The sequence below is a fragment of the Anolis sagrei genome, chromosome 1 (genome assembly GCF_037176765.1).
Source record: "Anolis sagrei isolate rAnoSag1 chromosome 1, rAnoSag1.mat, whole genome shotgun sequence".
Taxonomy (NCBI): Eukaryota; Metazoa; Chordata; class Lepidosauria; order Squamata; family Dactyloidae; genus Anolis; species Anolis sagrei.
This window is the reverse complement of record NC_090021.1, coordinates 108,204,201-108,228,579: the sequence shown is the minus strand read 5'-3', so window position 1 is coordinate 108,228,579 and position 24,379 is coordinate 108,204,201. Positions and strand designations below refer to the sequence as shown.

Below are 24,379 nucleotides of genomic sequence, written 5' to 3'. Positions count from 1 at the left end.
GGGCTTAAAACAAGCTATAATAAAACCGCTGTGGAAAAAACCATCACTGGACCCCACTAAATTTGACAACTTCCGGCCAGTTTCCAATCTCCCCTTTTTGGGCAAAGTCCTGGAACGCGTGGTGGCCTCACAACTCCAGGTATTCTTGGGAGACACGGATTATCTGGATTTGGCACAGTCTGGTTTCAGACCGGGACATGGAACTGAGACAGTCTTGGTCGCCTTAGTGGATGATCTGCACCAGAACCTCGACAGGGGGAGTGTGTCCCTGTTGGTGCTGCTGGACCACTCAGCAGCCTTCGATACCGTCGACCACGGTATCCTTCTGGGGCGCCTTGCGGGGATGGGTCTCGGGGGCACTGTTTTTCAGTGGCTCCGGTCATTCCTGGAGGGCCGCTCCCAGAAGGTGTTATTGGGGGACACCTGTTCAACGCCACAACCTTTGTCTTGTGGGGTTCCGCAGGGCTCAATACTGTCCCCCATGCTGTTTAATATCTACATGAAGCCGCTGGGAGAGATCATCCGGAGTTTCGGGGCACGGTGTCATCTGTACGCAGATGATGTCCAACTCTGTCACTCCTTTCCACCTGCTACTAAGGAGGCTGTCGAGGTCCTGAACCGGTGCCTGGCCGCTGTAACGGTCTGGATGAGGGCCAACAAATTGAAATTGAATCCAGACAAGACAGAGGTACTCCTGGTCAGTCGCAAGGCCGAACAGGGTATAGGGTTACAGTCTGTGCTGGATGGGGTCGCACTCCCCTTGAAGGCGCAGGTTCGCAGCTTGGGTGTGATCCTGGATTCATCACTAAGCCTGGAGCCCCAGGTCTTGGCGGTGACCAGGGGAGCATTTGCACAGCTTAGGCTCATGCGCCAGCTGCGCCCGTACCTCGGGAAGTCTGACTTGGCCACGGTAGTCCACGCTCTGGTTACATCCCGTTTAGACTACTGCTACGCTCTCTACGTAGGGTTGCCCTTGAAGACGGCCCGGAAGCTTCAATTGGTCTAACGTGCGGTAGCCATGTTACTAACTGGAGCGGGACGCAGGGAGCATACAACGCCCTTGTTGTACCAGCTCCACTGGCTGCCGATTTGCTACCGGGCTCAATTCAAGGTGCTGGCGTTGGCCTATAAAGCCCTAAACGGTTCCAGCCCAAGATACCTATCTGACCGCATCTCGGCCTACGAGCCCACCAGGACTTTGAGATCGTCCGGGGAGGCCCTGCTCTCGATCCCGCCTGCCCCACAGGCACGCCTGGCGGAGATGAGAGACAGGGCCTTCTCGGTGGTGGCTCCTCAGCTGTGGAACACCCTTCCCGTGGACATCAGACTGGCTCCTTCCCTGATGATATTCCGCAGGAAATTAAAGACTTGGCTGTTCAAGATGGCGTTCGAACAAGAAGTGCAATAATTGGTAATGACAAAAGGAATGGAACAACGGAAAATGATACTGGATTGTGGTTAAACGATGAGACGACGTGAATGGCTTTTTGTATTATTGATATTGTTGATGTTTTTTTATTATGATGTTTTTGGTTATTGCTAGATTGATATTTTAGATTGTGTCTTGAATTTTGAACCTTGTTCTTTCTATGTTGTACACCGCTGTGATTCGCCCCCGGGCTGAGAACAGCGGTATATAAGTAAGTAAATAAATAAATAAATAAATAAAATTTTCCCCTACAGTAGTCCAGCTCCAACAAATAGGCTGGAAAACATGGTTTCCAAGGACCCTTCCACACAACTATAAAAACCCAGAATATCAAGGCAGAAAATCCCACAAATCTGCTTTGAACGGGGTTATCTGAGTTCACACTGCCATATATTCCAGTTCAAAGTAGATAATGTGAGATTTTATTCAACTGTGTGAAAGGAGCCCAAAAAACAAAATAGAGTTTACTGCAAATACCTGAGAAACATGAACACAGAGATTTTTTACCTTTGGATTATTTGAATAGGGTGCCTTTATTTCATTAATTTCTCTATCTTAACCTTTTAGGGAGAAGAGGAGAACCACTGTATGATCATGTCATATTAACAGAGATTGACCCAGAGCTGCCCAAGTGTATGTTCTCTGAAAGTGGCAGCTTTGTCAAAGTTATATATCTGTAGAATATACATGCCAATCAATATAATAAATGTGAAAGACATACTCATTATGAAAATAGCTGACCTTTCTTTTCTGAGTTTTTATTTCCATCTACCCACTTTCCTTTGAATGCTTCACCATCCTGTGTAATGAACATCATTTCATTCTTATTTAGAGAAATATCAGACATGTAGACTTGGCGGCCATAGATCCAACGGCACTGCTTCATAGGATTGTTAGCGGATTTCCAGCAAAACACCTAAAATGTTAGTACAAAGTGGAGAAAGGAAGAAAAGCTGTGATAATTTTATCCATATCTACAATAGCTGTCCTTCCTATTCTATTAAGGTGCTTTAAACTAAATGTTTTCTGCACTCTGACCATGGTTTGTTCTAATGTATGTGCACATAGATTTAAGCAACAGCCAATCTATTACCCTGAAATCTTATTTTTAAAATAAAAACCTTAAAACTGGAAGATCTGTTCTGTTCACCTATGATCTGATTAATCATATTTATTTTTTTTAAAAATAGTCATGGGATCACAACTATCTTTCAATGGACCACTACCAAAACAATTAATTTGGCTATTTTGAAGACTTATTGTGTTATTGTTTGCCTTCAAGCCATTTTCAACTTATGGTGACTCTAAGGATTCTCACAGAGTTTTCTTGGTAAGATTTGTTCAAATAGGGTTTGTCTTTGCCTTTCTCTGATGCTGAGAGAGTGTGACCTGCCCAAGGTCAACCAGTAGGTTTCCATGGCTGAGCTTGAACTCCAAAGTCATAGTCCAACACACATCACTCATTTTTAAAACCAAGAGATATCAATACTTTAAAATAACAAAAGGAATTATTTTCCCACATTAGATTTTTCTTTCCAAAAACCCTTTGAACAATTTTCTAGGAAACTTCATTTCTACTACTATAGCACTACATATCTATGCACAGTGCCAGTCTTGTGTGCTTGCTTAAGAACTGGACTGCAGCTCAGGAAATCAAGGTTCAAATGTCCCCCTGACCACCGGAAAACCACTAGGCAAGAGACAGTCTCTCAGCTGCAGAGGATAGATAGCAAAGCCCCCACCCCAGCAAGAACAAGTTTTGCTACGAAAACCCAATGAAAGATTCACCTTAAGGTTGCCAAAAGTCAGAAATCACTCCAAGGCACATGGCAGGAACAACACACACAAAACATACATACATAAATACATACATATATATTAATGGTAAGTAAAACTTACCCTTCCAGCTTGATCCAGTGCAAGAATACAAATCCTCTGACCTCCATTTTCTTTAAGGTGTTGAGGATCCACTCTGTAATCTAAATATCCTCCACTCACAAGGACTTTTTTTAGATTTAGTTGCCTGAACAAAGACAACAGAAACCATCCTTATTTTCAGCAACATACATCTTTTAAAAACCCTAGGATGTTTTGTACCCAACTGCAAAACATTTTTGACATTAAATGTCTGGGGCGCAGGGCAGAACATGACTAAAAACGGATTTTCCCAGGACCTATAAAACCTTGGCATAAAATGCCATTTAAAAGCTGTTTTGGTGGGTCTGGGGGCAAAAAAATGTTTGATTTTTGAAGGTAGATGAGGGCTAATGAAAATGGCTTAACATCTCACAAGTGCCCACATGTTTTACAGTAACAAAAATAACAAAAAGTGAAAGGCCACCACAGATCAAAGAATCTTAATACATCACCCTCTGGCAATAAAAAAAAAACCCTGGCAACACAAAACCTCTTGGGTAGATTTGTCTGAAGAAAAGCACTCACTTGGAAGCAATCTTCTTGCACTGATAGTCGGTGAGCAAATAGGTATCTCCTCTTTCTGTAACACAAACTGTGGCACCATCGCTTGCAGTGACAAAAGATATAGTAATGTCCTTATGATGCAGAGCAGAGACCTGGCGAGGAGAAGTTACACACTTCTCTCCATTAGGATCTGATAAGTATCCTATAATGTAAGAGAACACCCTCGATGTCAGATTTATGAAGTCCAGAATTATTCTAACAACTCTTTCCTTATTAAAAGTGAAGCCAGGGGGAAAAGGTTTGGTTGTTTAGCCACTCACATGGAAACCTTAAACATTATTTATCAGCTTAGGCCAACACAATAAGCTGCCTTATACTGAATGAGAGCATTGGTCTATCAGCCCAGCATTTTCTCTTTGGCTGAGCAGTGTTCCAGGGACCTTCCTGCCTAGATCATGTCGAACAAAGAACACAATAAACATGCAGCAGGTGAAAATACTGTAGATTTCTGAACTGCAATATAGAAAGACTAACACAATGGTTTGTTAATGAATGGTCACACTATGCCTTGCTTAGCATATGATTCCAAACCAAACTTATAGGAAGAAGCAAAATAAATATAGCTGTATTTATGAATAAAATTACTCCTTTTGATTTGTATAACACATATATTCCAACTTGAACATGATAATGTGAAATTATGTCTTAATCCATTGTTTTGGGATCTGTCTGCCTGCCAGTAAATAGAATTCATTCACTTTACTTACTAAAGGTATGCTTTAAATCAAGTAGTGGCTAGTACATCTCAAATCTAGACTCACATACATTGATCTTCAGCATCCTGAATACAAATTCTAGAGTCCATTTTAAAGGTATCAACTAACTATAGAACCCTTTGGTTGCCTCAAAGAACTTCCATATGATGGATGAAATAGTGGGAGGGAGGACAACTCTACCTGTGTAACCTTTTTGAAAAAAACAACAGTATTTTGCCCTCTCGCTACCTACATTGTTATACAAAATTAACTAGAGACAGTATACCTAGGGAAAATGAGAGGGTTGTATAGCAGTAATATAGTAACAGGGAAGTTATGATAGAAAAGTGAGAATGCAATTTTTTTTCACACTGTGTATCTTATCTTTAAATCATTTCTATAAACATGGCAACATTAAATATACTACCCTCCAACAAATTAAGCTCAGAGGTAAGGTTTCCTCTCTCACCTAGTTGTCCACCATTCAACCCTATTGTATACACTGCTTCTTTGGTCCACAGCACTGTATGAAACCTGCCAGCAGCCACACCAATCACCATTCTTCCTTTAAGATTTTTGGCTTGAACCTGTATGAAAACACATACACAGATGCCACATATGAATTAGTACATTCAGGATAATGCATATCGCCAGCAGCACATAACTCGACACTACAGTTTAGAGGAAGAAACCACATCTTATTATAAATATACTAGTATTTTCCATCACCAAAAGATTAAGGAGGGCACATGGGATCATGTAGAGACACCCAAACCCAATAATTCTCTTCTTGCAGCATTCACCAAGTGATAAACTGTCTTTTAGTTGCAGGTGCCACACAATCTTCCCATCGTTTTAAAAAATCATTTAAAATAGTCTTTATGGTGCTCTTACTGCTGCAAGCTCCTTTTAAAGCAATTTACTACACTGCTACAAATCCTATGAATGCTTTATGTTTTTCATATTTTATATTTACAATCTGAGAAGCTTCCTCTTAACACCCAAATCAAAAGCCCCCAAATGCTGCTTGTTTAGCAACTGAAACAGAAGGCTGTTTATGAAGTACATGAAATAAAGAGAATGAAGTAGCTAAGAGCAGCAGTTCTCAACTTGTGGGTTCCCAGATGTTTTGGCCTTCAACTCCCAGAAATCCTAACAGCTGGTAAACTGGCTGGGATTTCTGGGAGTTGTAGGCCAAAACACCTAGGTACCCACAGGTTGAGAACTACTGCTTTAGAGGATAGAATTTCAAGCCTTGATTTTCATTTAAGTTATTATAGAAGTGTGGGGTAGTTAATATATTAACATAAAATGTTAGGTACCATTATGTATTGCCCCACTCTCTATCACATTATTCAGAGGGAAAACAAGATCAGGATTATCACTACTCATCTCCAGAAAGTATTTTTCTACAATCAGGGTGTATTTTGTTTATTTGCTAAAACCTTTGGCCTTTGGGAGGTAGTAATGTATCTGATGCTTATTTGATCCCTTGGCTCATTAACCTAGCACACAAAGCACACATATTTTATAGCAATCCCACACTGCCATTGCAATTTATACAGATAATGCATGCATCTGCAGAAGAAAGATCTATGTGAATAGAACTGTACATAATTAAGCCTTCATACAAATCATGCATTCGGTGTGTTACATGCTGCAGCCTCAATCATGTACTCCAGTGAGCACATGAGCATTCAAACAGGTTACTCTCTCTTGAAATACCATGCTTTGGTAGATATTTATTGCTCAGCTTTATTGCCAGTACCAAGGAATAAACCACTGCAAGAGTTTGATGACTCAACCCTTCTAAAAATATTTCCCACTCCTTGGCTCAGACTGTCATAGGATGCCAATAGTGCTCTTCAAAATGTACTCTTCTCAAATAAAGGACAGCACAGCAAGGTTATGAATTAGCACTAAGGAAGACACGGCTGTATGGTTATTGGGCAGCAAATAACATGACACCACTTTACGCAGCCACAAATATTCTTTTATCAAGTGCAATATCATCTAGAATACACATACATGAGAGTGGGCCCATATGCAAGGACAAGTATACACATTTACAGGCATCCAGCTGTAGGTATGCCAAAAAGAACCACTTACTAAAATGTTCGTATTACCTGTCTAGGAACACTGCAATTTGGAGGAGGAGGAAGAACCCCAAGTTGATGAAATGTATTGAGACCAAATGTGTACACGCATCCATCTTCTGTTAAAACAATTGTATGATCTTTAGCTGCTGCCACTTGAGAACACTGATGACCCAGCAAGCTCTCCACCAGCCTTGGAATCTAATGGAGATTAACAAAGCATTGCATCTGTATCACAGTCATGCGTCATTGAATTGCTGTATATACTTATGTGTAAGTCGACCTCATGTATAAGTCAAGTGTAGGTTTGAGGCCAAGATGATACCCTGCCTAGGCATTTATAAAGGCCACCGCAAAGAGAATAGAGGGAGCTGGTGCTTCTTTCAGGCTCTCATGGGATGGACAAAGATCATGCATTTTGCTACTCTACTCAGAGAAGGAGATGGTTCCTTTCTTGGTAAGAGTTATGTTACAGTATTCACACTGACCCATGGATATGAAGACCCAGGTTTTTTGGGATGATTTTTGACCAACCTTACCAGATTTATACATGAGTATATAATGTAGGAACTTCACTACTCTAATAAAAATGAATGCGAAGCTATGTTATAAAATGATACTTTAGGCAAAACTGCATAAAATGTTGCTTTTAGACAGATCACAATAGTGTATCAGTGTTTATAGTGATCCTAATCAAAATTCCTTTAAGATGTACTATATCTCTTCCATTCCAGGATGCTTTGAAGACACTTTAAAACAATAAGATAGTTCTTTTATTGCAACTAATTTTAAGGTGAGGGACAAGGTACAATAAATGGTTCAAGACTTGTTTTTTTGTGCAAAACACAGTTCATTTAAACATTAGCTAGGGTGAATTCACTTTTAACTAGTTTTCCAAGTTGGTTAAAAGTGAAACCTGTTAAAAAGTAAAGGTAAAGGTTTCTCCTGACATTAAGCCTAGTCATGTCCGACTCTGGGGGGTGGTGCTCATCTCCATTTCTAAGCTGAATAACGGACATTGTCCGTAGATACCTCCAAGGTCATGTGACCAGCATGACTGCATGGTGCGCCATTACCTTTCCACAGAAGCAGTACTTATCTTATTGATCTACTCACATTTGCAGGTTTCAAACTGCTAGGTTGGCAGAAGCTAGGGCTAACAGCAGGCGCTCACCCCGCTTCTCAGATTCGAACCGCCAACCTTTCAGTCAGCCAGTTTAGCAGCTCAGCGGTTTAACCCGCTGCGCCACTAGAACGCCTGTTAACAAGCCATAATAATCATCAATATTCACAGTACTCTTCACCAAGAGATTAGAAGGGTTTAGTTCACACTTTTTGTTGTTCATTCATTCAGTCGTTTCTGACTCTTCGTGACCTCATGGACCAGCCCACGCCAGAGCTCCCTGTTCACACAGTTCATCAAAAATGAAAATATTTTATCATACTCTCACTCTTTCAATCTGGTACAAAGACAGCATAATTAAGAGTACTCACTGGGACTATATCACAAGATGTGTGTGTGTAAAGATCTCCACAGGTACTTGTGATTTTAAATCTTGTTAAAAACAGCACCTGCCTCCACTAAAACAAAAATTGTTCCTAATACGGTGTTGGAAGTAGCTTTTGAAGTATTGATAAATTGCTTTTTTGGTTGTTGTTTTTTTAAAAGAAAGTTCAAATCCCCAATATAAATAGCAGTGGATCCGAGACTACTTCTGGAAACCAATTCTCTTTTCAACAAGAGGGCATTACTTTTGCCATACCAAGCAAGTCTGTTCATCACCATGACCCAAGCGTCCGCCTTGACCATGTCCACAGGTATAAACCTGTCCTTTCTGGGAAAGGAATACGGAGTGAAATTTACAGAGTACCACCTGAAGAGAGAAGAAAACAACATAAATTCAGCTATGTTGAATAGCCTGTGGAGCATTCTATAAATATAAGGCATAGTACTCTCACCTTTTCCTCTAGATATGTTTTATCTTAGCTGTATTTGCTCTAGCCTATGTTATTGTAGGAACAAGCTTTAAAGGTAACTGTGTACTGAAAATATTTAATACATTCCCATTTTCACTAATGAATAATAATAATAGAAGTAATCTTTATTTATACCCCGCCACCATCTCCCCAATGGGAACTCGGAGCGGCTTACATGAGGCCAAGCCCAAACAACAAATTACAATAGAGTAAAACCGAAAACACAAACCGATAATGCGAATAATAAACAACAGCAACATAGTTACATAAAAAATGTGAATAATGAGTCGCCTTCGGGCTGATATGGGCAGGATACAAATGTCATAAATAAATAAATAATGAGAACATTGTAAATAATGCTTAAGGTTGACACGGGCTGTAAAAAACAGGAAACCTACTAAATCCCTGGTGAGCCACAATCCATGACCCATGAGTCCAATCTTCTGTAGTCCTGCTACTTTTCAGTTTCAGATTTCTTTGACTGAAGCCTGACCATCTTTCAACTAGCATCCACTACACATACAATTGTAAAATAATTTGCTTCTCATTTCATAAACATGTTTCATACACATGCATATCTATGTAGTTCCAAAGGACATGGCAGGCTCACTGGACGAGTATGACCCATTGTCCGTTGGATTACCTACCATCCAATATTTGCTGGGATTCTTGTAAAGAATGCCCAATTACAGAGTCCTTGGTTTGACATAGCAAGGGTCTTACATTCTTAAGAAAGAAAACATAGTCAGGATGACCCTACAGTCATGTGTTCAGACATCACAAGTGCAAAACACAACAGGAGAAACCGTTCTCAAGTTATGTGTTGAATGATGGAGATGGGAGTACTAGATCTAGTCTTATGACTAGATCTTACTAGATCTAGTCTTACTAGATCTAGTCTTAAATCGATAAGTGGTTCACATCAGTTAAGGAAAGGGGGAGTCTGTTTCAGAACATTCTATGAGTCTATGTATCCTAGAGTATTTTTTTCATACAATGTCAAGGATTACATACAAAAATGTCAGGAAAATATAATCACAAATGAAGGAGTAACAACGAACACACGTTGTACTACTAAGACCAAAGTATCTTTGCTAGTGTCTCAATTACCTGTTTAATATAAACACCACTCCTGGGAAAGAGATCCACCAGCTCAGGGTGATGTTTACTCTGTTGACTGCCATGACCCAAAGTGAAATTTATATTGTTTCCCCAAGTGTAGACATCCGTAGGATCTAAGACAAAAGGACACCCATTTATAACATCAAACCTACGCAAGCAACACATTATTTTAACATCACTTCTGATTTCTGCCTTCGCCCCATAGTCCAGAAAAATATCTGGCATATTCTGCATATTCCAGAACACTATGAATCATCAGGCATACAACCTTAGAAATCTAAATGCACAAATACATTGAACGCAACCAATGTATATAAGCCTCTTCCCTCTTAATTTATCTTCACCACCACTCTGGTTAATCAGCCACTTTAAGAGAGAGTAACATGCCTAAGATGACTAAGTGTGGTCTTTGGCTCAATCTCCCAAGTCCAACACGACAAATAACCCATCAAACTGGGTTCCAATAAACAAATTAAGTGTCCCATACAATATACTCCCAAGAGTATCAAGATCTGCATCATAGAAAATTAAATTCCAGAATATAATTATCACATACACACATGCACAAATTTATACTTACACAGATACGTGCATGTGTATATATATACATATATGTACACATATATATAAAATATACGTGGACACACATAACCATACTAAGCAGCAGTTACAGAAATGCACACATTCAAACAGATATTTCTCATTTGCTAACCGAAGTGGTCTGAAAATGTAAAAGGGGAAAGGAGTCCCTACCAGCTAATTACACCAATTGTCTTTGTGGCTCTCCCCTGCATGCAGAGAAATGGCTTAACCTACTATATAATATTTAATATGAATTGTTGTGCTGTTCTGTGCCTTTAAATAATTTCTGATTTATGCTGATTCTAAAGCAGGACTTGTTCAGAGAGAGTTTGCTTTTGCCATCTTTTGAGGCTGAGAGTGTGCAACTTGTTCCAGGTCACCCAGTGAGTTTCCAAGACTGAGCAGAGATTTGAACTCCAGAGTCGACATCCAATGCCCAAATCACAACACCATTGGTTCTCAGGATAGATGGATAGATGGATGGATAGATAGATAGATATCTCAATAGATGTAGCACAACAGACAGAAAGCTTTGACTGGAATGCATTTTCTACCACATATATTTTCTTCACACAACACACACAAGTTATGTTTACATATTCAAACAGCTGAAATGAAAACAAACCTCTTGTATTACAACCTACCTGAATTTTTGAAAAGGACATAGGAAGGTCTGTCTTTCATTACAAGATCCAGAGCAGACAAGCCTTCTTTATCCTGCACATACAAGTTCACACCACGCTAAGAGGAAGAGAGAGAAAAGATGCAAAATATAACAGTCCAAATTATATAAAGTCATAATTTCAAAAATAGTCATCTTTTCAGCTGGCTGTGAATGATAAAAAATGACATACATCCCCTACAACTTCACTTTTTAGCAGAATTTTTTTTTACTATATAGGTGGAAAAGACATTGTTCCAGATAAAGGACTTTTTCTTTGTGCATCTAGTTGAATAAATACAAGTTTCCCTGGTTTTTACATCCTGCTTCTTATGCTACTTTTAATTCCACTTTTATGGCTGTGTCAATGTCCTTTTTTTATGCTATTAGCAATAGTTTTAAATTCCGTATGTTAATTTTACAGTGTTCTTGAGAAATGCATTGAAAAAAATATCGAAATGCAGGATACAAATGCATGCTACCTTCCAAGAACCACCATCAATACCTGAATCCACAAATGAGAGAGAATCTTATATACACACGGGCTATAAGCATACAACAGAAGAGCATTGGAGGAGTTAAAGAACCCCCCAAAACACTTCCGGGTCAAATAAGGATAAATAAAACTGTGAATGTGTTGTCAAAGCCTTTCAAGGCAGGAATCACTTGGTTGCTGTGACTTTTCCAGGCTGTATTACCATGTTCCAGAAGTATTCTCTCCTGACGTTTCGCCCACATCTATGGCAGGCATCCTCAGAGGTTGTGAGGTCTGTTGGAAACTAGGAAGATGAGGTTTATATTTCTGTGGAATGTCCAGGATGGGAGAAAGAACTCTTTTCTGTTTGAGGCAAGTGTGAATGTTGCAATTAACCACCCTGATTAGCATTGAATGGCCTTGCAGCTTCAAAGCCTGGTTATTTCCTGCCTGGGAGATTCCTTTGTTGGTGCTAAACTGTGACTATTAAGTCTGTGAGTATCTTCCTTTAAATATGTTTACATCATAAATTCAAATAATGTATTCATGAAAAATCCCCCAATAGGTTTTGTTCTATGACTCCCTTTACTTTTAAAAAAGTGTTATGATGGGATGTTTTTCTAATACAAATATTTTTGAAAGATATGAAGTTTCCAACTACTTAACACAAGTGGGTCAGTGAATGGATTTTCCAGTGCACTACTGGAAAATATACCTTTAACCTGACAAAGGGGTATTATTAGGGAGTGCTATTAAGCATCAAGAAAAGCAAGAACTCTCCATAATGTGTGCCAAATCTTGAGCACAGCTGGAAAACAGTTTCTTCCAGTGTTTCTAAGATACATCACAACATGAATGAGCCCTCATCTCAACATTTCAGGTCAGAACTAGGGAGAAGGTAAAATTACTTATTTTGACTACAATTGCCAATATCCATCGACTAGGATTCATATTGTCCCAAAAGTAAGTTTTTCATATTCTTGAGAATGCCAGGGCTATTTTCTTCTCAACCCCCCAACATCAATTATCCTTGTTTTCATATAATGTTATTGGCAAATAAATGTCAAACAATTCATGTATTTTGTCTATTGGCTACCAAGACAACCAGAAATTCCCAAATCCCTACTTACACAACTTTTCATTTCATTTCATTTCCTATGTTAAGTGCCAGCTAAAATGCAATTTCTCCATCCACAAATGTTGAAGATGGGATTAAGAAGTCAACAAAGGTGAATATATCTACAAAAGAATTCTACAGCTGATCTCTAGTTTAATACAATAATATAACACCAAAAAACAAAGCATCCCTGAAGCGCTAAACTTCAGTTTGTACAAGTGGGGGATGACTTCCTTCTCACTCAGTCTTAGTCTTTCTAATATAAATATCCTGCTGAGTTTTGTCTTAAATATCATTCAACAAAGCAATCTAGTTTGACTTTCATATTAGATGAAAAGAGGTGATAATAGGTATATGTGGATGAAAGAATGATTAGATTGGGATTTAGCTGCAATGTAAGGTTTACTCATTTATTTATTTACTTATTGCTTATGGCCAGGTTTCTCTAGCAATCAGATATAACACATTTGTATTGCAGTAATAAAAATAACAAAATACCAACCTTCAGCAATGACCATGCACAATCTATATGGCCATAGAAGATTCCACGATGCAAAGCTGTCCATCCTGATTCCTTATCTTTTGCCGACAAATCCACTCCATTTGTTTCTGCTAGCCAGTCTAGCACTCCTTTCTTTCCACAAGAAGAGGCAAGATGGAGGGCATTCCTCCCAAAGGTATCCTTGCTTGTTGCTGCATTATAGCAATGAGAAGTGAGGAAGGCCTTGATTTGGCCTTCACTTCCTCGGGTCACAACAGAAACAATGTCCAAAGCATGCTGCTGTGATCGACATTTCAGAGTGCAGTCTGGCAACAAAGAACTCATCTTACTCTTTACTGAACTGGTAAACCCTTCCAAAACACACCAGGGCAATCTGGTTTTGCCCCTTCCTCATAGGCAGTTCAAGCTTTCCAGGCCTTTCATTCAGTTTCAAATTGCAGCCATAGAAATTATTGTGCTGTTTAAGGCTTGACAATTAAAAAAATAAATATTTTTCATCAGTATAAACTTTGAGTTCAAGTTTTAATTCCTTTATAAAATATGCTACTTTTGTCCAGAAAAGTAAGTTGACAGAAGGCAACCAAAGGAGTGGGGAGGGGGATTCCCCCTCCACACTATCTTGTTCTTTTAGATAGCCATAATTGCAAGGGAGACCTGAAAAAAAGAAGTAGATACATCAGATTAGTAGTTAAAATATTCTTACTTTCAGCAATGTTGCAGGCTTAAAAACTATGTTTTCATAGAGAAGGAGACGAAACTACTAAGTTTACTGTATAAGAAGCAGAATCTATATCCCATACACATATTGAGAAGACAATACTGATACTTAATGAAAGCCAGACGGAAGCCCTCAGAGATGTAGGAAGAAGCTTAAAATACAGGACTAGAAAACTAAGGAACCTCAAATATCTAGGAACATGAGGATGGGGGTTGTGTCTGATGTACATCCCTTGTTTCTTCTTTGTTTTTACACCTGTCATTTTAATGTTGTTTCAGACTTTAAGACATTATCATTAGATTTCAGAATGATCATGTTTTAATTCCTGATTACCTTCTCCACCCTTTTTTAACTTATCCAGCAACCACACAAAAACCTGGTTCTATTGTTATTTTTTAATTACATAGTTTTTACTACACATTTAATATTCTTAACTTGTAGAATGAAGCACATGCTCTATAATATCCATATTAGGTATGCAATTAATGGCTGTCTTGATTATGTACCGCTTTTCAATGTTCATAACAAGCAACATGCTAGTGCTAAAAATGTCATCCTGTCATTTCAACCTAGGTCATTCAAACAGTTGTGTTTGTCTTTGTGAGCAAATTGGAAGGTTCATCCAGTTGAGGTGAGGTGTAATTTCTGTGTAGAAAGGACATCCACTCAAATCAGCAGAGCCACGACAGAGAGCAATTCCAAGAATTTAATTCCTATGTCCTTCATTCAACTTTGTCTCTTGGCCAGTTCTACAGCAACTAGATGAGATACAGTATTTTTCGCATTCGTTACCATCGCATAACAGTCACACTCCCCTTTTGGGGGTCCCAAACTAGAGATTTAAGAATTCCCCACATATTAGCCGCACCTTCTCCCACATCACCTTCCTCGGCTGTCTAGCTCTCACTCGCCCACGTGAACCAGCAGGAGGGGTGTGCGAGATCTCCCTTGGCTCCTAGCCAAAAGTCCCAGAGGTCTAAAGTTTTTCACCGCTTAATAGTCAAACCCCTCTTTTTGAAGGGGGGAACGTGCAACTATTATGCAGTGAAATAAGGTATTTCATTTTTTACTGCCTCCATCTACTTCTCTTGATGAAAGAAAGGTGAAAAAAATGAGTCAACATGAAGTTACTGGTGTCATTCCTAGCTCAACTAGATGTTTTGCAGGGTTGTGAAAGGTCGCTATATGTTGGGATTCAAAGTAATAGTAATTTAACAGCATATAATTTAATGAGTCTTTTAGTGAAAAAAATACTACTCTATCCATTTTATCCCTTCTTTAAATTTGGATTATAATCCTTTATAGTGTATTCTTTTTGTAAGGAAGGAACTCCATGTTAGTTTTTTGCATAACCTCAAGAAAAAAATCATCATTTTAACTCTTCTAGCTTAATGTTATGGAACCATGGGAGTTGTAGCTTGGGGAGCCACCAGCACTATTTGGCAGAGAAGGCTAAAGATATTATAAAACTAAAACGCCCACAATTCCATATCATTTAGTCATAGCAGTTAAAGTATGCCAAACTGCATTAAATCTACAGTGTAGATTCACTCTCAGACTAAATCAAAATTACAGATAGTAAGCTAAGATAAGAGATATTAACTTGCAGCCATCTAGACTGCAGTGGTATAGTAATACATTTTGAAATTCAAGTGTTTTACATGGCATTCCCACAGCAATGTCTCTGACAAAATCCAATATTGTGGAAGCTGTTTTCTATACGGAAAAAAAATCCCAGTTTTAATGCTGTAGTTTGATTTTTTACTAGTAGCAAATCTTTTGTAAAGGTAACTAATTTACTTGCCCATTCAAGTCTAAGTATGATTCATTGCATTTTGAGTATTTCTCAAATACTCAGCATCATCCACCAAGAATATGGCTAGATTATTTTCTTCTTTGCCAAAAGTGCTAAGTGACTACATGCAAATATCTTCTCCTGGAAAGCAATACCTCTTTATTTTATTTGGCAGGGGGGATACATAAAATTTGCCACTTGTAATTGCCAACTACTGCAATATCATGTTAACAGGAGCCACTAAAACTATTAAGTTCATAGAAGAGGTACAAAGAAGAGAAATGAGAGGCAGGTCAACTTTGGTCAGAGTTCTATTTTGGACCTTGTTCTAACTGAAAGTAAGCCACTGGAATCATGAAGCAATTTTGACTCAGCAGTTAGTTCTCTCTTATCTGTTACTTCACAAGCTGTGAAATAAAGATACACAAGTTCAACACCCAAGTATTCCCTGGATATCTATTTTAGGCTACATTTTCTTCACTGAATTTAGCATTAGGTCACTATATCACAGTAATATATCAACATAATTCTTAGCAAAATGTGCAAAATTAACAGTATGGAATTCTTATAATTCATAAACACATTAGGCCCACTTATTATATGGGTTCATTGAATATCATTTCATTTATACACGAAAAGTTCCAAATACCATAGAATAGCTCTGGAGGACTTAGAAAATGCCTAGAGAAATGCTCTCAAACAGCACTTGGTAATCTTGACGCAATATAGAATTTTTCTAGTCAATGTTTTCAAATTACAATACTGTTGCTCAATGAAGCATACTGAATAGCTTGAAATACATGGCCACTGGTGAAGCAGGAAATGCTTCTGCCCAAACAGGTATAAATCAGGCTTAATCACTACAACCTGTTTTCTTTAAAATCTTCCTGTAAAATAAACAGATTGAACCTTTGCTTGGTATCTTAAAATTTCAGGATGTAACAGTTTTGAGATAGCAGAAAGAAGTTGGTTTTTTGGGGGGGGGGTTGGTTTTTTTTACTTTATAACCTCCGTTTTATCCATATAATGTCAACTAGTAGATCTATTTAATGCAGTTAACCATCTCCATGGCAGAGGTCCCAGACAGAAGGCAGCAGAATGTCTGGATAAATACCTACTGTGGTCCATTTGCCTTGGATAACTGTGGATGAAATGACTCACATTTGCACTAACTTCAATGCCACTGCTTTTAACAATCAGAGATGGAGGCTATGTCACCACCTTCATGTGAATACTTTTCAACTTATGACAAGCTGCCTGTAGGATTGAAATCTGCAACCCAAATAATGCAATCCACCAGGCTGAATCCAAATATTTGAATTTCAGAAGAGGCTAATGCCTTCCTGAGGAAGATACTCATTGTAATGTAAGAACTGAGCCTAGGCAATTTGGGGCGGGGGGGGGGGGCAACACAAAAATATCAATTGGGGCTACAGAAACACGTTTTCCAGCATTTGGGGTTTTACTTCATGCAGCAGTAATCCAACATTCAAACGCATAAAACTTGAAATCCTAAGAAATACTCTTTGTATGAAAGGGTATTCACATGACCAGCTAAGATTTTTTTTAAAACAAAATAAAAAACCTTCCATTTGATTCCCATTAAAATATCAAAAATTACCGATGAAACTTCCTTTAATTTGAAAAGGAGATTTGTATATGAAATGATGAAGAGCTCTTAAAGATAGGAATATAAAGCTTCCCTCTCCTAGGCTGCATGCAAGACATTATATAGCTTAGATTCAAATGTACTCCTCCACTGTCAGAAAAGTTGCTTCCAATTAGAAAGAATAAAAGTGATCTGAATTTCATTTTTTCCAGTTAGCATAAATTATTGCACAAAGTAGTCTCCTTTGGGGGGGGGGTGTCCATTTATGTACACATAAATGTACCTCCCACATTTGCAGAGCAAGTGATAAAAAGTTTATCATAGCAGTACAAGCCTTTTAAAAGGGCAACTACATGCAGTCCAGTATCTTAAACATAAGAGAAGAGTTTCTTCATCATCTTTCTAAAACACACCACTTCCCTAAATGCATTAGACAAATACACAATCATGCTTCATCATTCATAAGGTTATGTAGTTGGTGTAGTCTGTCACTGAAATTCAGGCAACAGTTCCCATAAACAGCACCAATGGGTGAAATCAATCCAGCCAAATTTATTCAACCCAAACCAACACATGGTATTGCGTCATGTACATTACCTAATACTAATAGCATCCCTAAATAAACATCCATAATGGTCCAATTTTTTTTTACAAAAATGCTACCAGGTTTTTTCTTTACTAGCCTTCCTATCTACTCTAGGACTGGCTAGAGAAATCCATTCTTTATCAGCCCAACCTTTATATCATTGATTATTGTAGACCTGCAGCCTGATACAAAAAGTCTGTTTGTCCAGCCATACTTCTTCATTCCCTCAATTGCTCAAAAAACTTTCAGCTAGAAAGAATAAATGGGACTGGACACTCACAAAAAGACTTTGTACGAAGAATTTTCTTTCTCAAAGACTTTGTTAATAAAAGTATGCATGTACAAATTTTTAAGTCTTTCCCCCCATCTTGTTTACTGATCAGGCAAATTATGTGTTTTTGAAAGTCCATTGTGCAAACCTATCAATAGTAGTACTATATTCATTTATTCGTGCTGATGACACACAAGGCCTTCTTTTTAGTGTAATTTTGTAATTGTTGTATTGTTAATATGTTGTTGTAATTGCCTCTTTGTAAATTGCCTTTTTATATGTGTTGTACACCGCCATGAGTCGCCCTAAAGGGCTGAGAATGGCGGTTAATAAATGCATCAAATAAATAAATAAATAAAGCCTGAAAACTACACATTCAAGCTTTCCAGTTGTGTCTAGTTAAAGTGTCAACAACTATGCAAAAGAATAACATAGCTAGGCATTGACACAGGCTCTACCCCTCTTGACAGCCAAATGTCTATGAACAACAGAAAAGGGACAGAGAATGGACAGCAAACAAAGAGCTTTCTCAATAGAGCCCAGCAACAAGGAACAGAATACTAAACAGCTTTCATCAATGTAAGTACTTGTAGTCTACAGCTCTGGAGCCACCCATACGGCTACAGTGCTTATTATTAGTGCTACAGTTTATATAGTTTATGGACCAGAAGACAAAATAGAATTCAAGGCTGATGATGGTTAAGAACACAGAAAGTATATCTCAGAACACAGAAGGTATACCAAAGGTAGTCAGCCTTACTCTGACCTCACAGCAATGAGGATCAAACGGTGAGATTGCATGAGAAGGATATGTATACATTTTGTAGTCAAAATGGAAATGCATCACAATTACTACTTTCCAATAAAAGTTAGGTTTGCCCCGAAGAATTGGGAAGAAGAAACTTCATATACTACTATCAGAAGCACATAGCATTAACAACAAAGAGGTAGATAAGGTGATGCACATGGAAGATTTTTACAGGAAGAGAAACATACAGTCTTCCAGATGTTGTTTGACAATAACATCCACCATTTCTTACAGGATATGTTGGCTGGTGGAAGTGGAAATCCTACAACAATTGGGGGGGGGGGGCATTTCCACCTTGCATTTGACCCACAAAAATTCATCACCTCCTCTATTATAATATGACAATTTATTCATTCTGCAATACAGTATCCAGCACACAGAAAAGTGTAGACATTTAATTGTTGTAGCTAATACGTATTGATTGGCAGAACTGAACAATATTATGACAACCTCAAACTCATTTGCACAGATAAGATTTAAAATAGAGGCAGGCAACTACAGGTGCCTAAATATGGTAGGACCAGTAAATCCACTATTTCTAGCCAGAATGCCCCATGGTGAGAGAGTATAGAGTTTCAAGCCAATTAATACCTGAAGCATCACAGTTACTTACCCCTAATTTAAAGACTGTCCTCTACCTAAACAAGCAACAGTACCTTCATACAATACCTCCTGTTCACTCTGTTTGGTCAGTACTTTACACCACTCTGTTAAATAACACCCTGCGGCTATTGTATATTCTTATCTAATAATCAAAGTGAGGAGAGTAAAAGTTTTCTGACCTATACACAGATTAGATCTGTCATAATGGAGAAGATTCTAAAGGAAGCTCGTCTTCATCTATGCCACCCTTAGAAACAATACAGCAACAAGCCACACCGCCTTTGTTTTTCCTAGAGAAGTAGGTGCACCTCAACCAGCGTCATAATTCAAATTGTACATCCTATGAGTGACTCATTAATGAATTATTGATAGACCAGAAACTTAATTCTCTTACTTTTATTGTTAATGCTAGTTTTGGGTGTCTGCAAACATCTTGGGAGTGGAATGCTCTTACTAATCTCTTCAAATGTCACCACTCTAACAGGCTTTCTAAGGACATTATAAGTTGAGTATCCCTTAAGCTAAATGCTTGTGAACAAAATTATTTTGGGTTTTTTTTTCAACTACTGGAATATTTGCATATAGATAATGAGACATCTTGGAGTGGGACCCAAGTCCTGAATACAAAAGGTATTTATTTTATATACAACTTGTATACATAGCTTGAAATACAAGTTTATCCCTTATCCAAAATGTCTGGGTTCAAAAGCGTTTGGGTTTTTTAAATTCAGAATACCTGTATTTGCATTAACATCTATATAAATAAAAATGTAATGTTCTTTTGTGGGATTAACATAACTCACAAACCACTGAGCAAATTGACACCAAATTTGGACACAATACACCTATTAGGCCAATGAGTGACCATCACTCATAAAAACACTGGAAAACACAGCAAAAGAGACTTAAAAACCAAAAAAATAAAAAATACATTACAATGCATGAACAAAACCACATATATACACACATACATACACAAAACACATATACACAGACTGGGCAACAGCAATGCGTGGCAGGGGACAGCTAGTACATAATAAGTTAACATCCATGAGTTATCTTGGAGATGGGACCCATGTTTTAAATGCAAAACCTATTTATGGTTCATAAACATCTTTCACACATAGCTTGAAGATATAGAATGATTGTGCTTTATCCAACATTCTTGGGGCCAGAAGTGTTTGTGATCTTTTTGGATTTTGGAATATCTGCATTTACACATATATACATTATATAACTTGAAGATGGAACTAAAGGCTAAACACTAAATTCATTTACGTTTCATATATGATAAAAATTCTATGCATGAAATAAAGTTGTGTACTTTAAACCATCCGAAAGCAACAGTTTCATTATTCTCAAGTTGACAACTTGAAATATTTCGGCATTCTGGATAAGAGAAGGTCAGCCTGGTATTTTTAATAATTTTGTGCATGATACGATGTTTGTGTACTGTGAACTATCAAAAAAACAAAGGTGCCATTATTAGTAGGTTGACAATTTGAAGGTGACAGTACCTCAGCCACCCATGTGAACAATTTTGGATTTTAGAGCATTTCAGAATTCAATATAAGGGAGCCTTGACTCATAATTTTATATATGGTGTTTTTAATCATTTTGTGAATAAAACAAGGCTTGAATGTTGTGAACCATCAGAAACCAAAGGTGCAACTATCTCAGACACCCATCTGGACAATTTCAGAGCATTTCAGATTTCAAGATATGGGCTGTTCAACCTGTACCAGGCTTTCTAGGACCACTGTTTACTGTTTTTCCTCCTTCTTCTCATATTTGTTGACATTAATCCTCATCTTCCAGGCATAATTTCTACAAATTTCAAGAAACTAGATGAAATGCAAATGATAAACCCATATCATATGAAGTATAAAAGTTCAACTCATACAGCTCTACTTTCCCAAAACTGTGCAGATCTATACCTACTGAATGTCTGCCTCCCACAGAGCTGTCCAAAGCCCGGTTGAGAAGGAACATACATTTGTCTATGGCTCGTGACAAACAGGAATCCTCGGCATGCGAGTGCAGAGAAGAACAAACCACTGACCACCTGCTGCAATGCACCCTGAGCCCTGCCACATGCACAATGGAGGACCTTCTTGCGGCAACACCAGAGGCACTCCAAGTGGCCAGATACTGGTCAAAGGACATTTGACCAACTACCAAATTTGCAAAATCTGTGTGTTTTCTTTTCTTTTTTTCCTTTTCTTTTTAATCTATATGTTTGTTTTGCTCTGTTAGAATTGTAATACAATGGTATGGTTGCTGATGACACGATAAATAAATAAATAAATAAATAAATAAATAAACGAGTCTATGGCATCATCAAATCTAATGCACACCTCTATTTTCAAAACCCTTAAAAACAAAAGTGTTGGAATATCAAAGCTTCCAGAGATGGAAAGGGAAACCTTGGAGTGCATCTATGCTGTAGAATGAATCTACTTTAACTTCCTTGGTTCAATACTATGGTTTCATGGGGGCTATAGTATGGGATAATGGGGGCTGCCAAAGAATGTTGATGCCACACCAAACTACAAATCCCAGCATTGCATTAAATTAAATTAAACATGATGTCCCTCAAATAGGAGCTGCAGGTGAATACTACACAAATCTAATTTTGGGAAGGAAATTTAGCCAAAAAAAGGTGAGCATTAGATTGGAGTAAATACAGTATCTTCCAGATATTACAATGCAAAGACTTCTGGAGAAATTCAGTGTTCACTGCCTAAGAAAAGAGCAGTGAGCCTTGCTTAAGTCCAGCATTTATGATGATGAAATCTAAAGCAGAACTTCTTAAACTAGAAGAAATCTACACTGCCATATAATCCAGTTTCTGAATTCAGATTAATTGTCTTAAACTGGATTACAGGTTGAATCTACACTTCTATATAATCCAGTTCAATGTAGTTAAATCTGAATGGCTCAGTTGAACTGGAAGAAACATGCAGAACCAAATAAACACTGACCATAGCTCAATGTTATGAAATCATGTAGTTTTGCAAGTTTCTCTGCCAAAGAATGCTGGTGGCTCACCAAACTACAAAGCCCAGGATTTGCAGAGCATTGAACCACGGCCATAAAATTTGAAATGGCATCCCTCAAATAGGAGCTCCGGGTGTCTCTGGGCCCTTCCAGACGGGCCCTATATCCCAGGATTTGATCCCAGGTTTTCTGCTTTAAAATGGATTATATGACTCCGCACTGCAAGATAATGTGGGATAAACCGACAACCTGGGATTAGATCCTGGAATATAGGGCCTGTCTGGAAGGGCCCTCTGAAACAGCTTCCCCTTTTGCTTTGACTCGGCACAATGGGCCCTTACAAACAGGCCCTATATCCCAGGATTTGATCCCAGGTTTTCTTTTTATCCCAGATTATATGGCAGTGTAGACTCATATAATCCAGTTTAAAGCAGAAAATCTGAGATTCGGTCCTGGGGTGTGGGGCCTGTCTAAAAGGGCCCAAAGATTACTGTATTGCACAAATCTATTGAGCACCCTAATTTTAGTCCAAAAAGCTGAGCATTAGATTCAAGTTAAAGCGATAACAATTTTGCCTCTCTGTAGACTTTGAACCTTTCTCAGCTTGGAGACTCATCTTTTTGGTCACCAGCATATCCTTAACAGCTGTTTACTTCTATCATGTGGTGGCATCATCCAGATAATTATACAGCCAAGCTACATGAATGCTCAGGTTACACATTGGGTTAAAAGTGCAATATTTCTAATTCTGAAGTCTGTGTTTATTCTTTTCCCCCAAAGCCTTGTACAAAGTCCTGGCTGCCTCCTTCTTCTTTGCCAGGCCTGGGCAATCTTTGGCCCTCCAGGTGTTTTGGACTTCAACTCCCACAATGCCTAGGAATGGTGGGAGTTGAAGTCCAAAACACCTAGAGCAGTGGTTCTCAACCTGTGGGTGCCCAGGTGTTTTGGCCTACAACTCCCAGAAATCCCAGCCAGTTTACCAGCTGCTAGGATTTCTGGGAGTTGAAGGCCAAAGCATCTGGGGACCCACAGGTTGAGAACCACTGACCTAGAGGGTCGAAGGTTGCCCAGGCCTTCGCTGAATAGTATAGAATGAATAATTTGATCACCCCTTAAGAGTATGGGCTCCTGGGAGTTATAGTTCTGCAAGGCTTTTATCCACCTCTGGCAAACTACAAATCCCAGGGGTCTTGAGCCATGCCTCCCCCACAGCCCCCCCCCCCCCAACTCCCTTCAGCCCTCACCAGTCGCTAGATGAATGGGCTCGGGCGGTCGTCAGCGGGGCTGCGGAGGGAGGCGGGGAAGCTCATGCTCAGTGGCGCCGAAGGGCTCCGGGCCCAGCCAGGAGGAGAAAGAGCAGGAGGAAAAGGAGAAGAAGGCCGGGCTGGAGGCGGGGAAGACAGGGGCCGATGCTGCCCAGTCTGACAGGGCCCGAGAAGGAAGCCGCCACGGCTGCAACCCAGCAAGAGAGGAGGCGCCCAGACCCGGAAGCAAGCGGACACGCGATTGGCGCGGAGTTTCCCCAACGCCGATTGGCTGGAAGCTGCCAAGAGTCAAAAAAGGGACTGAGAGGGGAAGGGAGGACAAGGGGAGGGGCTAGGCACAGAAAAGGGGCGGGGCTTATCCTCCCCTCAGCGGCTCTGAATCCAAAAGCTCCATCACATACCGTTGCCATGGCTACCTCCTCTCTTTTAAGGAGGCCCAAAAGCTTCCTGGCCCCATGGCAGTGAAAGTATAAGGAGCCATCTGCATTGTACAGTGGATGCGGTTTGACAACACTTTCACTGCTCTAGCTCAGTGTTAATTAATGGAATCGTGAGATTTGTAGTTTGGGAATGGACCATCACTCTGG

General features: G+C 39.1%; 1 protein-coding gene across 2 annotated transcripts in view; it reads right to left on the bottom strand.

Moving 5' to 3' along the window:
* Positions 1-24,034, bottom strand: part of IBTK (inhibitor of Bruton tyrosine kinase) — a 57,136-nt gene extending 33,102 nt beyond the window's left edge. The window contains exons 1-10 of one of the 2 annotated variants that reach the window (XM_060752963.2): positions 23,772-24,034; positions 13,138-13,791; positions 11,027-11,123; positions 9,789-9,913; positions 8,465-8,575; positions 6,732-6,902; positions 5,075-5,192; positions 3,872-4,052; positions 3,329-3,452; positions 2,171-2,345 (exon numbers count right to left, since the gene is read on the bottom strand). In XM_060752963.2, the coding sequence (XP_060608946.2) occupies positions 2,171-2,345; positions 3,329-3,452; positions 3,872-4,052; positions 5,075-5,192; positions 6,732-6,902; positions 8,465-8,575; positions 9,789-9,913; positions 11,027-11,123; positions 13,138-13,461 (1,426 nt within the window). In that variant the 5' untranslated portion in view covers positions 13,462-13,791; positions 23,772-24,034. The remainder of the gene's footprint in view (positions 1-2,170; positions 2,346-3,328; positions 3,453-3,871; positions 4,053-5,074; positions 5,193-6,731; positions 6,903-8,464; positions 8,576-9,788; positions 9,914-11,026; positions 11,124-13,137; positions 13,792-23,771) is intronic. The other variant, XM_060752962.2, reaches the window with a different exon arrangement.
* Between the last annotated feature and the right edge of the window lie 345 nt (positions 24,035-24,379).